At 51.0% G+C, this 12,985-nt stretch overlaps 1 protein-coding gene across 12 annotated transcripts in view; it reads right to left on the reverse strand.

Moving 5' to 3' along the window:
- Positions 1–12,985, reverse strand: part of SETDB1 (SET domain bifurcated histone lysine methyltransferase 1) — a 30,677-nt gene that overhangs the window by 6,769 nt on the left and 10,923 nt on the right. For 7 of the 12 annotated variants that reach the window (XM_035097718.3, XM_088659507.1, XM_035097717.3 and 4 more), the window contains exons 9-17: positions 12,237–12,442; positions 11,547–11,676; positions 11,134–11,275; positions 10,571–10,735; positions 7,838–8,440; positions 6,225–6,341; positions 4,825–4,994; positions 3,073–3,683; positions 1,158–1,186 (exon numbers count right to left, since the gene is read on the reverse strand). In XM_035097718.3, the coding sequence (XP_034953609.2) occupies positions 1,158–1,186; positions 3,073–3,683; positions 4,825–4,994; positions 6,225–6,341; positions 7,838–8,440; positions 10,571–10,735; positions 11,134–11,275; positions 11,547–11,676; positions 12,237–12,442 (2,173 nt within the window). The remainder of the gene's footprint in view (positions 1–1,157; positions 1,187–3,072; positions 3,684–4,824; positions 4,995–6,224; positions 6,342–7,837; positions 8,441–10,570; positions 10,736–11,133; positions 11,276–11,546; positions 11,677–12,236; positions 12,443–12,985) is intronic. The other 5 variants (XM_088659509.1, XM_088659510.1, XM_088659508.1 and 2 more) reach the window with 1 other exon arrangement.

Below are 12,985 nucleotides of genomic sequence, written 5' to 3' on the forward strand. Positions count from 1 at the left end.
GGCTGTTGCCGTTTTAAAGTCGGGATTAACTTTCTGTAAGCTTAATTGTTTGTTTTATGATAGCAGTGTTGTATTTCTGCCATTTCAGAGGACTTTTAGCCACCCTGGGCTCTGGGTCAGGAGGAGGAAGGGTGGAGTGGGAGCAATAAATGAGAAAGAAAAGACCCAGTGTGGGGTAGTGGTTAGAGTGCTGGACTAGGACCAGGGAGAGACCTGGGTTCGAATCCCCTCTCAGCCATGATGCTTCCAGACTGTGACTTTCTCAGCTTAACCTACCTCGCAAGGCTGTTGTAGGGATTAAATGAGGTGAACTTGGACGAAGTGACTGGATCATGTCTGAATGTTCGTCAGATGAGAATGAAAAACAACCCTCCCCGCCCCTAGAAGGCTAGCATGTCAGGGAAAAGAGGTTCCCAAACTATGGTCCCTGGACCACACAGTGGCCTCAAAAGCTTAGCTCCGGCGGTCTGTGGCATACTGCATTAAGCACTCACACTGATTTTTAACTGTGTTTGCACTGCCTGCCGTAATTCTTAAGACTGTATTTTATTGTACAGTGGTACCTTGGTTTACGAACAGTCCTGTTTACGAACTATTCGGTTTATGAACTCCGCAAAACTGGAAGTAGTGTCCCGGTTTGCGAACGTTACCTTGGTCTACGAAAGGAGGACGAAAGGTGGAAGGGCATCAGCGTCGGGAGGCCTCATTAGGGAAAGCGCGCCTCGGCTTAAGAACGGTTTCGGTTTAAGAATGGACTTCAGGAACGGATTAAGTTCGTAAACCGAGGTACCACTGTATTGCAATTAGAATTCTGCAGAATGCAAATGGTAATACAGTACAGGAAATCAAAGCAGCAGTAGAAATACAATTAAACACAGCCTCGCATCTAGCACTTGCTACAAGGGGCAGAAAAGTCCCTCAGTGATATTCCGTTGGTCTGTGGTGAACAAGAGTTTGGGAAACATCTGAGCTATGTCCTTTTGCCCCTGCCCTTGACATGCTAGCTTTCTGCTTGCGGGGAGTTCTTCAGCGGCAGAATGTTCAGAAACACGCCCGACTTTTCCCAGGGCCAAGAAAGACAGAAATCCAGGAGCAGCCAGAGCTGGCCCAAGTTACCCGAAGGAATAGCAGAGCAGAAAGGGGAAAAGAGAACTTACAACAGAGGTTTGCTGTGGTCTTCGGGTTCCTGTGGGAAAGAAGGGCGGAAAAAAAGGATTTACAAGTCTCTGTTATCATTCTTCCCCCCCCTCCCCCAGTTCCTCTTCCTGCTGCTACTGTCACACGTAAAAGCCCCAAATATCTGCACAGGGAGCCGTTCTTGGTAGTTCCTCCTCCTTGAGGATATGGCGGGGGGGGGCAGGAATGGTAACTTGCTTTAAACTGTTTTTAATATTGTGTAAAACAGTGTTTTAATATAATTCTGGTGTTTTAATTGTTGCAACCCACCCTGGGAACTGACTTGATTTGTTTTTATAGAATTTATATGCTGCTTGATTGTAAAAAACAAAACAAAACATTTTTATTGCCAAGGCAAGTCAAAGTGACTTATATAATTTTTAATGCTGATTTTACTATATGTATCAATTCAAAAGACCCTGTGCGTGTATGTGTGTGTGTGTGTGTGTGTGCACAGTGCTTTTTCGGGGGACGACGACCCAGGGGTACACATACCTTTAAACCTTTTGTGAATCTAAGTTTGGCCTCATTGAGGTGCAGTATTTCAATATGAGTAGGGAAATGAGAGTATCCCTAAACATTTAATTAAAAAAATCTCTCTCTCTCTCTCTCTCTCTCTCTGTGTGTGTGTGTGTGTGTGTGTGTATCTCCAAATTAAAACATCCCAGCCACACAAAAAGGCTATAGATAATTAAAAGCCAAAAAAGCCTTATGGAAAAAGAAAGTTTCTTCCTGGCCCCTAAAGATATGTAATGATGGCGCCAGGCGAGCCTCCCTGGGGAGAGCATTCCACAAACCGTGAACCATTGCAGAAAAGGCCCCGTTCTCGTGTTGTCACCCTCTGGACCTCCCATGGAGGGGGCACACAAGAGGGGGCACACAAAGAACGATTAAGACCACAGGGTCTGGGTGGGTTCACATGGGAAGAAGAAGTCCTTAAGGTATTACGATCCTGAGTCACGTAAGACTCTGCAGAACAGGAGACAGGTCCTGTTTACTTTATGCCCAGTACTCTTCCCTACTTTAAAATTACACCACTGGAAGGAGACATGCGTATCTGAGCAAAATCCCCCTTTTCTCCACAAAGCATTTACAGCTCTGAGGTTTCAGGCCATGAAGTCTAATTTTATAGAAGGGAGATTTAAGAAAAATCCCAAGAGATCAGCTCTTTTGAGGTAGCTCCTGGGTAGAGGACACAGCGCACTAGAGGCTGTACTGCAAACTGTCGCAAACACTTAGGCGAAAATACTTAATAAGAGTTGGCCTGCATTGCGGGGGTGGGGTGGGGTGGGGTGGATGAGATGACTCCCAACTCTACAATTCAATGATCTTTAGCTGTGGTTCCTCCCCTCAGCTGTAGGGATAGGTCTGGAAATGTTTGTGATGTTTTAATGCAAGCCCAATTCCCAGCGCAGGATGCTCAACTAAAGATAAGGTCATGCGATCTCCCTCAAGGTTTAAGATTCTGTGCGTTTACTTTGCTCATAGAACCATAGGGCTGGAAGGGTCCCCCCAGCCATCACCTAGCCCACGGGTAGGTAAACTAAGGCCAGGGGGCCGGATCCGGCCCCATCGCCTACTCAATCCAGCCCGCGGACGGTCCGGGAATCAGCATGTTTTTACATGAGTAGAATGTGTCCTTTTATTTAAAATGCATCTCTGGGTTATTTGTGGGGCATAGAAATTCGTCCATTTATGTTTTCAAAATATAGTCTGGCCCCCCACAAGGTCTGAGGGACAGTGGACCGGCACCCTGCTGAAAAAGTTTGCTGACCCCTGATCTAGCGATGCAGGAATCATGGGTTTAGGCAACATGTTTTCTAACGTGACAGTGCGGGCCACCAAAAATCTATCCACGGAACACCGCAGGGGCTGTTTCCTTGCGAGGGGCCGTACCTCTTTCTTCTTCACCTCCAGCCCAAAATTCTCCCGGCCTCCGGGCGCCACCTTCTCGCTGTCTGGGGGCTCGGCCTTTGTGGGCTTCGCCTCGCCCGCCTCATGCACACGAAACGAGGAGCGGCTGTCGTTGTCCTGGAAGCCATCGGCCATGGTGTTGGAGCTGAGCCACGAGGCCACCTTGTTTTTTGAGGTCTCCTCTGAGAGGGGGGGCTTGCACTGGGAGGCCTCGTCGTGGCTGGCCTGCCGGCTGGCCTGCCGCACCAGGCCTGAGTCCTTGGAGGCCGTCTCGGAAAGGCCGTTCTCCCGCTGGCCCCGCGTCTGCCGCCGGGTGGCGTAGCTGCGCCAGACCGAGCTGGTGTTGAAGTCCTCATCCTTGCAGAAGTTGTCGTCCGAGCTCTCCTCGTTGGACTCCTCCTGCTCCTCAGAGCCCGAGTTGTCGTCGTCATCGTCCTTCAGGTTGACGCCACTGCTGTCCGAGGAGCACTTGGCCTCACTCTCGTAGCCCTCCTTGGAGTTCTCCACGCTCTCGATGTGGTCCAGGTTAGCAAAGTACTCGTCGCCCATCTCCAAGCCCTCCTTGTCAGCAAAGTCATCCGTGAGGATTTTCCCTGCGGGACAGCAAGGAGAGAAACAGCGGTGGGGAGGGGGAGGAGGGAGGGAGAGACCCTTAGTTTTCAGTTCGGAACCCAAACCTTTGCAAATTCGTGCCACTCCCGTTAATTGTGAGCTTGCGAGTTCAAGATACAGTACGAAGTTTATAAAGCTGGAAACAGGAAGTTTATAAAAGTACGCACAGAATGGGGGAAGCTTTTTCCTGCCTCGCTTACGACACCAGATCACCAAACCATCTGTCTCGCCTGATCCAAAAATTGGTTTACTTTCCAAGAGCTCCAGATCTTTCTAATATCTTACTGTTCGGCTGTTAGCTGCTCCTGAACTTGTTATAGCCAGACACTGGAGCTCTTAATACGGACCTCTTTGAAGCATTGTTGTTACAGACACGGGGCATCATTCTTATGGATAAACTAACAAAATCTCCAGACTGGAAGAAGATACACAGCTTTTTATACAAGGTGGTTTAATTTTACTGAATATGCTGAATCTATTTCACATGCCTGCTTCTCATGGGACACTGGAACGAGGTATCTGCTTGATTAATTCTCATGTACGGCATCAACCTATGTCTGCATTCCATTGTACTATTCTTTAACACTAACTCTGTACTTCAGGGAGGGGGCTGGCATTATGTTTATTGTTTCTTCAGGCCTGCTATATCTGAAAATCAGTAAAATATGAAGGATGGGGAACACTAAAACTTCTGGACATCCAATGAAGCTGAGTGTTGGAAGATTCGGGACAAATAAAAGAAAGGAATTCTTTTCAAGTAGTGTAAAGTTAAACTATGGAACTCCCTCCCACAGGAGGCAGCAATGGCCACCAACGATGTGGTTTGCACGTTAACACTGAACCGTGGTTTGCTTAGCCCAGGTGAGGTTTATTTGAACCATGGTTTGTTTAGCCCAAGTGTGGCTCATTTGAACCATGGTTTGTTTTCTGCCAGGGAGCCACAATGTGAAGCCACAAGGTGCTGCTAGCTTGTGAGCCACAGCTTATTTCAACCATAGTTTGGCGCTATGTCCAACGCAGTGGCCTTCCTTAATCCGAGTTCTTTTGGCACGTGAACACTGCTCTTCCAGGCGGCTGCCCCACAGAAAGAGAGGCAGAGGCCCCAGGCCCAGCGCCCTATACCTGCGTAGATGCAGACGAAGGAGCCCCTGGCGATGTCGTCCAGGCAGCGGATGCCCCAGCCCTTGTTCTGTGTCTTGAAGAGCTGCAGCCGGACTTGCAGGCCGTGTTGCACCAGGCGGTTCGTGCACATGTTCCGATTGCACTTGCAGCGCTTGTTGCACTCGTAGACGCTGGCAGAGGCCCAGGGAGAAGAGGGGAGAAGATGGAGGGAGGGTCAAGCATTGGAAAGGGTTGCTCGCTGGGCCCAGAGAGTGCGCCTGCCTCACCTATCTTACAACAAGAGATGGCAACGTTCCCAGAGTCAGGAAGCTGCCGATCTCGAGTCAAGCCACTAAGGTCCCTCTAGTGCAGGGGTCAGCAAACTTTTTCAGCAGGAGGCTGGTCCACTGTCCCTCAGACCTTGTGGGGGGCCAGACTATATATATCTTTGGTGAGGGAGGGGGGGAAATAACGAATTCCTGTGCCCCACAAATAACCCAGAGATGCATTTTAAATAAAAGCGCACATTCTACTCATGTAAAAACATGCTGATTCCCGAACCGTCTGCGGACCGGATTTAGAAGGCGATTGGGTCGGATCCAGCCCCCGGGCCTTAGCTTGCCTACCCCCTGCTCTAGTGCCAGTGTTGTCGACCCAGCTCTGCAGGGATTCAGGCAGGGGACATTCCTGGCCCTACCTATAAACACTAGGGACGGGGTCTGGGACCTTCTGCATGCAAGGCTGGTTCTTTGCACTGAGCTACAGTGCAGAGAACCAGCCTTCCTCTAAAAAGAAAGAAAGATTCTAGTCCTCATGCTTCTGAGTGAAAGCTGGTTTGGAGTCCAGCACTGAATGGACTTCCTCGTCAGGCCCAGAGAGTGTGCCTGCTTCACCTTATGGCAATGTTCCCAGAGTCAGGAAGCCGCCTCGTACTCGAGTCAGGCCACTGGGTCCATGTAGGTCGGTCCTCCTGATCTAGTCCTCTTTCGCCAGAGGTATTTAAGCAGACATTAAGCTACCATCAGTCAGGGATGCTGAACCATGACCTGTGCTCATCAGGCAAGGTGGGGGAATCAGGAACCATCATGGGAGCATACAAACAGCATGTAATGTCCGGCCAAAATTTGCTCCCCAGGAATTCCCTCCCCTTGTGGTTCCTGGTTCCTCCCTCTGGTCTGGAACAACAAAAGACAAGTCCCTTCCATCTTCTCGGCAGCCTTTCAGACCACTGGTGACGGCCACCCACCCTCTCCTCTTATGCTACTCCTCTCCAGATTAATACAGGCTCCTTCGCCCATTTCTCATGCAACTAGGGCTTTTCAAAACCACTTCCCATCCTCGCTGCCCTCCTCTGGCCAAGCTTGCAGAGTTGGGTGGTAATTACTGTAAATAAAGCGAAGTTAAAAAAAAAAAAAGCTTACCCTGTGGGGAGACACTCTTCTAGTCTCTTGTACTGGAAGCCGGCGTTTGGGTTGGTCTGGCCCCCCGGGGTGCAGGCAGTCGCTTGGATCGTGAGCTGGTGGCAAGCGCATTTGGACCTGTCAGGAGGGGGGGGGGGAGAAGCGTGGTGCTCAAGTCAGGAAACCAAACCCCTGGCTGTAAGGCCAGGGAGCGCCCCAGGGGTCTTTGCACAGCAGCCCCAGAGCAGTTTGGAATCCCGCCTCCCGTTCAGCTGGAGAACACGGCCAGAACAGCTCTTTGAGAATTGGCGCCCGAGTTCAATTCTGTCCCCCGGCCCCCATCCTTCCATCCCTTTTCCGTTGTGTGTTGGGTATTTAATTTAGACTGTAAGCCCGTGGGCAGAGATTGCCATCTTTTTAACTGATGGCACATAAGTCGCCCTGGGAGCCTTTGCAGCTGAAGAGCAGGGCAGAAACTCTCCAAATTAATTGAAATAAATAAATAGTTATAGTGCAGTCGCATTTATGGATTTAAAAGGTGTCGTGAGTCACTTGAGAGACCTTCCGAGTTGCAAGCAACAAACGAGCCCAATCATAATTATACCTCCACTGCCACAGGTGCTACATAACACCCGCTCCGTGTTTGTTAGAAACCAATCTTTTAGCAGCACCTGCCCTCCGGAACTCCCCGACTATTGATATCAGTCAGGTGCCTGTGCTCTAACCTTTGCCATGACAGCTAAAAAAAATTTCTGTTTAGACAGAGCCCATTCAACCACACAGAACAGGACTCTCCTCATCTGTGATTCTCAGCAGCTGGCAGCACCTACAGCAGCCATTCACTTGCCTTCCGTTCTTAGAACCGTAGAATCGTAGAGTTGGAAGGGACCCCGAGGGTCATCTACTCCAACCCCCTGTAATGCAGGAATATAGGCGGGCCTCGAACACATGACCCTGAGACTAAGAGTTGCATGCCCTACCGACTGAGCAATGCCAGGCTGATGTACGTTTTGATCTGTTCTTGGTTTATTGTTGATTTTTATCTTTTGAATATTTGAAAGACTTGTTTTTCACTAACAATTTCATTATTCTATTCTCTTCGTAAACTGCTTAGGGGTTGTTGGTCTTAAAAACACACACACCATTGAGCAGCATATATATAAACAAACACAGCTGTACCTTGGAAGCCGAATGCCTTCGCTCCTAAACAATTTGGCTCCCGGACGATCGAAACCCGAAAGTGAGTGTTCCGGTTTCCAAACGATTTTCGGAAGCCGAACATCAGGCGCAACTTCCGGTTGGCTGCAGGACGCTCCTGCAGCCAATCGGAAGCCACGCTTGTGTTTTTAAATGGTTCCGGGAGTGGAATGGAGTCCCAGAATGCATTCTGTTCGGAAACCAAGGTTCTACTGTGCAGGCAACAATGGCTCTAGGTGCATCCAACTGACACGCACATATAGCGCCGTCCCCGGAGGTGGCTGGAAGAGGGGGGAACGGGATTACAAACGTGGGGGTCAGGAACACAACCCCCATGCAAAACAAGTCGTTGCTGCAAATAACTGTAGGGCCCTCCAGCTGAAACAGGGTCCTTCCCACCCACCAGCAGGTTTTGGGGAGAAGAGGAAGCCGCTCACTTATCCCGGCACCCGTCCTCACAGTCGCAGCCCACCAGGAAGTCGGCGCCAGTGTTGATGTAGACCCCCTTCCCAGGGATGCGCTCCTTGCTGTAGGCCACCTGGGGCGGGGCGGTGTTGTCAATCTCGTTGACGCAGGAGAGGGGGACGTCCTCCTTGCCCTTGGTGATGTCGGCGATGTAGTAGAAGGGCTTGTAGGGCTGGAACTTGCGGTCCACCAGGACGTAGGGGTCCAGGCAGAACATCTCCAGGAAGAGGAAGTCGCAGTTCGTCTCGAAGAGGTAGCGCTCCACCTCCGCCATGCTGCGCAGGCACAGCCCGCACGGCGTCTTGTAGATGACGTGGAAGCCCGTCTTGCGGTTGATCCGCCGGCGGGCTGTCATGCGGCGGAAGTCGTACAGCAGTGGGACGAGGAGGGGGTTCCGGCTGCGGTGCTGGTCGGTCTGGAAGGGGCGCATCCGGGAGAGGCAGGTGTAGTTGCAGACGTGGGGCAGATAGAAGAGCTTCTCCACGGGCGCCCGGTAGGTGGGGTCGTTGGGCACCCGGTCCATCATGCCGTAGAACTGCGGGGTGGGGCTGCTGGAGGGCTGGGCGCCCGAGAACCTTCCGAGGCGAGAATAGGGGTGGGGTTGGGGAGAGGGGGGCTGGCAGTGAGCACAACAGGTGCAGCTGAGGCAGGATCCGCCCACCCGCCCTCCCTTGCAAGATACCACTGATGCCCCCCACTTTTCAGCTGCCATTGGCCTGCACAAAGCAGAGTTACTAATTTTTTGCTGTCCTTTTATCCTGCTGTTTGTACAAAAAGGGTAAAGGTAAAGGACCCGTGGACAGTTAAGTCCAGTCAAAGGAGACTATGGGGTTGCGGCGCTCATTTCACTTTCAGGCCGAGGGAACCGGCGTTTGTCCACAGACAGCTTTTCCGGGTCATGTGGCCAGCAGGACTAAACCGCTTCTGGCGCAATGGAACACCATGACAGAAACCAGAGCGCACAGAAATGCCGTTTACCTTCCTGCCGCAGCAGTACCTATCTATCTACTTGCAGCGGTGTGCTTTCAAACTGCTAGGTTGGCTGGGACAGAGCAACGGAAGCTCGCCCCATCGCAGGGATTTGAACCGATGCCCTTCTGATCGGCAAGCCCAAGAGGCTCAGTGGTTTAGACCACAGCGCCACCCGCATCCCTTGTTTGTACTAAAAGCCCCTCTGGATCAGGTCAAAGGCCCATCTAGTCCAGCATTCTGTTCTCACGGTGTATTTCTTATTATGCAAGTTGAGGTTCCAGTAGTGTTGGCCCAAAGTTGTTGAGCTTTATTGCAAAATTGACAAGTTCTATACTTCTGACATGGGTTGCCATGCATCCGGATTTTCCCGGACGATTTCCACCCAGACACTGTTTCTGACGGCTGTATTCCAGCTATGTCCAGAAAATCCCAGATGTATGGCAACCCGAGGTTCCAGGCTCTTCCTTTCAAGGAGCACAGAATAAACAACCTGCCTTGTATAGGTCAGGGATTCCCAGTGGGTAGTGCCGCCCCTTGGGGGGGGCGTGAGATTACCAGGGGGGCATTAGGGGGCAAGGGGAGGCAGGGGGCAGATAATGAAAAGCAGGTATCACCTGATCAAGTTAATCTGTTTCCTTGGATTAATCAAACTAAATAGGTTTAACTGGATTCTGAATAAATGTGCAATTAATTGTTGCCATTTTGAACATTATTATTATTATTATCTTCCTAGTGGGTGTTGCAAACCTCTATTCTGCAAACCTCTAATCTGAATACAGTCGTACCACGGAAGTCGAATGGAATCCACATAACACTGGTCCTGAGACATCTACATTGACTCCCAGTATGTTTCCGAGCACAATTCAAAGTGTTGGTGTTGACTTTTAAAGCCCTAAACGGCCTCGGCCCTGTATACCTGAAGGAGCATCTCCACCCCCATTGTTCTGCCCGGACACCAAGGTCCAGCACCGAGGGCCTTCTGGCGGTTCCCTCATTGCGAGAAGTGAGGTTGCAGGGAACCAGACAGAGGGCCTTCTCGGTAGTGGCACCCGCCCTGTGGAATGCCCTTCCATCAGATGTCAAGGAAATAAGCAGCTATCCTATTTTTAAGAGACATCCGAAGGCAGCCCTGTTTAGGGAAGTTTTTAATATTTAATGCTGTATTGCTTTAATATTCGATTGGGAGCAGCCCAGAGTGGCTGGGGAGACTCAGCCAGATGGGTGGGGTACAAATAAATTATTATTATTATTATTATTATTATTATTATTATTATTATTGGAGCCCAAAGTGGGATGGGCAGCCATGTTTGGGAATGGCTGGTTTGGAGTCAGACTGCAGGTGCACCTCACTCCCCCCCGGCCAAGCACTAAACACCTGATAGAAGTGCGGGGGAGCAGAACCTTTCTAGTGTGATACACACACACACACAATAAGGGGGGAAATCATTGCAGTTTGCAGGACCTATACAGCTGAGCAGAGGAAGCAAAGCAAGCATTCCAGTGGCACCAGTGAGCAGGCCAGCAGAACGGGCAAGAGACAGGGCACACGTAGGTTGGCGAGCGATTAATAAAGAGTAGGCTTCCAGGTTCAGACCCTCCTGTTCCTCCTGCCCTGTCCGCCCAGTGCACAGAGACTGGCAGAGTTGCCATGGAGTAGGCAGGACCAGCAAGGGATGGCGATGTGGCTATTTACGTTCCCTGCTGGGCGTGCTTTCAGAACTCTTGACACTCACCGGAACTGCTGGGTCACACCCGTCTTGCCCACGGGAGGCGTTTCGCTCAGGATGGGGGAGGTCGGGGAGGGTGGCCCTGACCCCACCGAACCGGGACGCAAGAACGAAGTGCTCTTCTTCGCCACCTGCTGCTTCTTGGCCTGAGCGAGCTGGCTCTCGAGGCTTCTGCACCGAAAGGAGAGTGAGAGATTCAGTACAAAACTCCCAAGGTAAGGAAGGAGGGAGAAATGGCTGCTGGAGTACGCCGGGCAATTGCTTCTGTCCTAGGACTCCAACTCCCACCATTCCCAGCAAGTGCGAGCAGTTGTTGTGGATGATGGGATTTGGAGTCCAGGGCTGCGGGGGAAGCCCAGCGCCATCCGTTCCAAGGAGTGGTAGCTCCCCAGGGTCTAAAGTAGAAAGACTTCCCTCATCATTCGTGACTTTAGCTTTTTAGCTGGACGCACCGAACCCAAGACTGCCGGCCTGCAGACCTTGGAGCGATGCCACTTTGCCCACCAGCGAACGGAGCAAGCGATAACCCTCCTGGGCTCGCCATTGGGGAGCAATCCTCAGCAACTTACTCCACGTCAATGAACAGGGGCGAAACCGACTGGGGCATCACAACAGTGACTGGCGGAGGAGGTTCCACAGGCTTGAACTGTGAGCTGGTCCCTGTTAAGTCGTGCGTGTACTGGACGACTGGCCCTTTGCTCCGGACGGCCCCTGGAGCGAGAGAGAGAGAGAAGGAAAAGTTTAGGATGGGAGACGAGCTTGGCGACAGAGGAGGGCTAGTCGATTTCACACAGCTGTGTACCAAAATGTGGCTACGTCTTTGTGATATTATTTTTCTTGCTTGGTTGGAAATTGCTTCGGGGAAGGGATGCACAAATTTTACAAACTTAAAGGACACCCTTCCCCTCCTCATTCCCAACAACGGGGGTCACAGGCAATTCTCAGAATGGTGCTCAGAAAGACAGGATGCTGCTGCCTTTACCGACATTCGGGCGGGTCCTCATTTGCCCTCCTAGCTTTTTCTCCAGGGTGGAAGCGGTGGAGGTCTTCATGCTGAACATTGGCTCCAGGCGGGTGGATCCCCGGTAGATCCATTCACAGCGCTTGTCGTCCTGGCCGTGCAGGGAGAGAGAGAAGGCATCGTGGCTCAGTTCCGTTAGGGAGGGTCAGGGGGTTAATGCACACATATTACTTTAGCACCCCCTCGGTCACGGTGGGCTTCTGGTGCCATACACCCTCCTGTCCTGCAGGAGCAGTGTGTCAACACACCCACACCCCAGAAGTCCAGTGGTACAGCACTAATCTTTTGGTCCCACTGGACTTCCTGTGATATGTACCCTCCTGACCTGTAGGGGGAAGTATGTACACAAACACCCACCCCAGCACCCATCTCTTGGTCACACTGGGCTTCTGGTGCGCTACATGCTACTGCCCTGAAGGGGGAGTTTGTACGCGCACACACACACACACACACACACACACACCAGAGGCCCAGCAGATCAGCACTTGCCTCTTGCAATCGCTGGGCTCCTACTGCTGTTCACCCCCGTCGTGTAGGGGAAGCAGGCACAACGAATCTCGCGTCCTGGGAAAGACGCAGAAGGGGCAGCGGACCCCGATTGTATTCCAACAGAGAGATAATCCAAAGCAGGCAAGGAAGGGTGAGCGATACCTTAGCAGATCCTACCAGGAAGAGGATTTTGACCAGGCTCCCATCCACTTCCTCCACGCGGGACTTCCACCAGGTCCCCTCCCACTCAGTTTTGATCAGCTGGCCACTCTTGAGCAAGACCATCGGCCGGTTTGGGTACGCCGTGACATACTCCTCGATGAAATCCCGGCATGAGATGTCTTCTATGTCCTCCCACGGCTTCTTGACTGATGGAAGGAAAACACACAGATCACTTTTTTTTGTTTTAAGGAAGGAATTTAAAAAAGGAATTTTTCCTGCATGGAACACTTTTCAAAATACTTCTCTTGCCTTTCCAGCTTTATCATCCACACAAAGCAACATAAAGGGAGGCTCTCACCTGACACCATCATTGCATGTCTTTAGGTGCCAGGCAAAAAAACTCTTTTTTCATCAGGCCTTTGGCTTTTAATTATCTATATGGCAAGGTTTCCCAAACTTGGTTCCCCAGATCCTTTTGGACTACAATTCCTATTATCCCTGACCAGTGGTCCTGCTGGGAATGATGGGAGTTCTACTTCAAAAAGAGCCGGATACCCAGGCCTTGTTTTGTAGTTTGGATGTTTTAATGCCATATATATACACACACAGTGGTACTTTGGTTTTCGAGCATCTCGGAAGCCGAATGTTTCGGTTTTCGAACGCTGAAAACCCAAAAGTAAATGCTTCCGCTGCATGTTTTCCAATTTTTCTCAATTGAAATTGCCGACCGCCCCTTGCGCCTTGGTTGT

This window comes from Zootoca vivipara, chromosome 16, assembly GCF_965207765.1.
Source record: "Zootoca vivipara chromosome 16, rZooViv2.hap1.1, whole genome shotgun sequence".
NCBI lineage: Eukaryota > Metazoa > Chordata > Lepidosauria > Squamata > Lacertidae > Zootoca > Zootoca vivipara.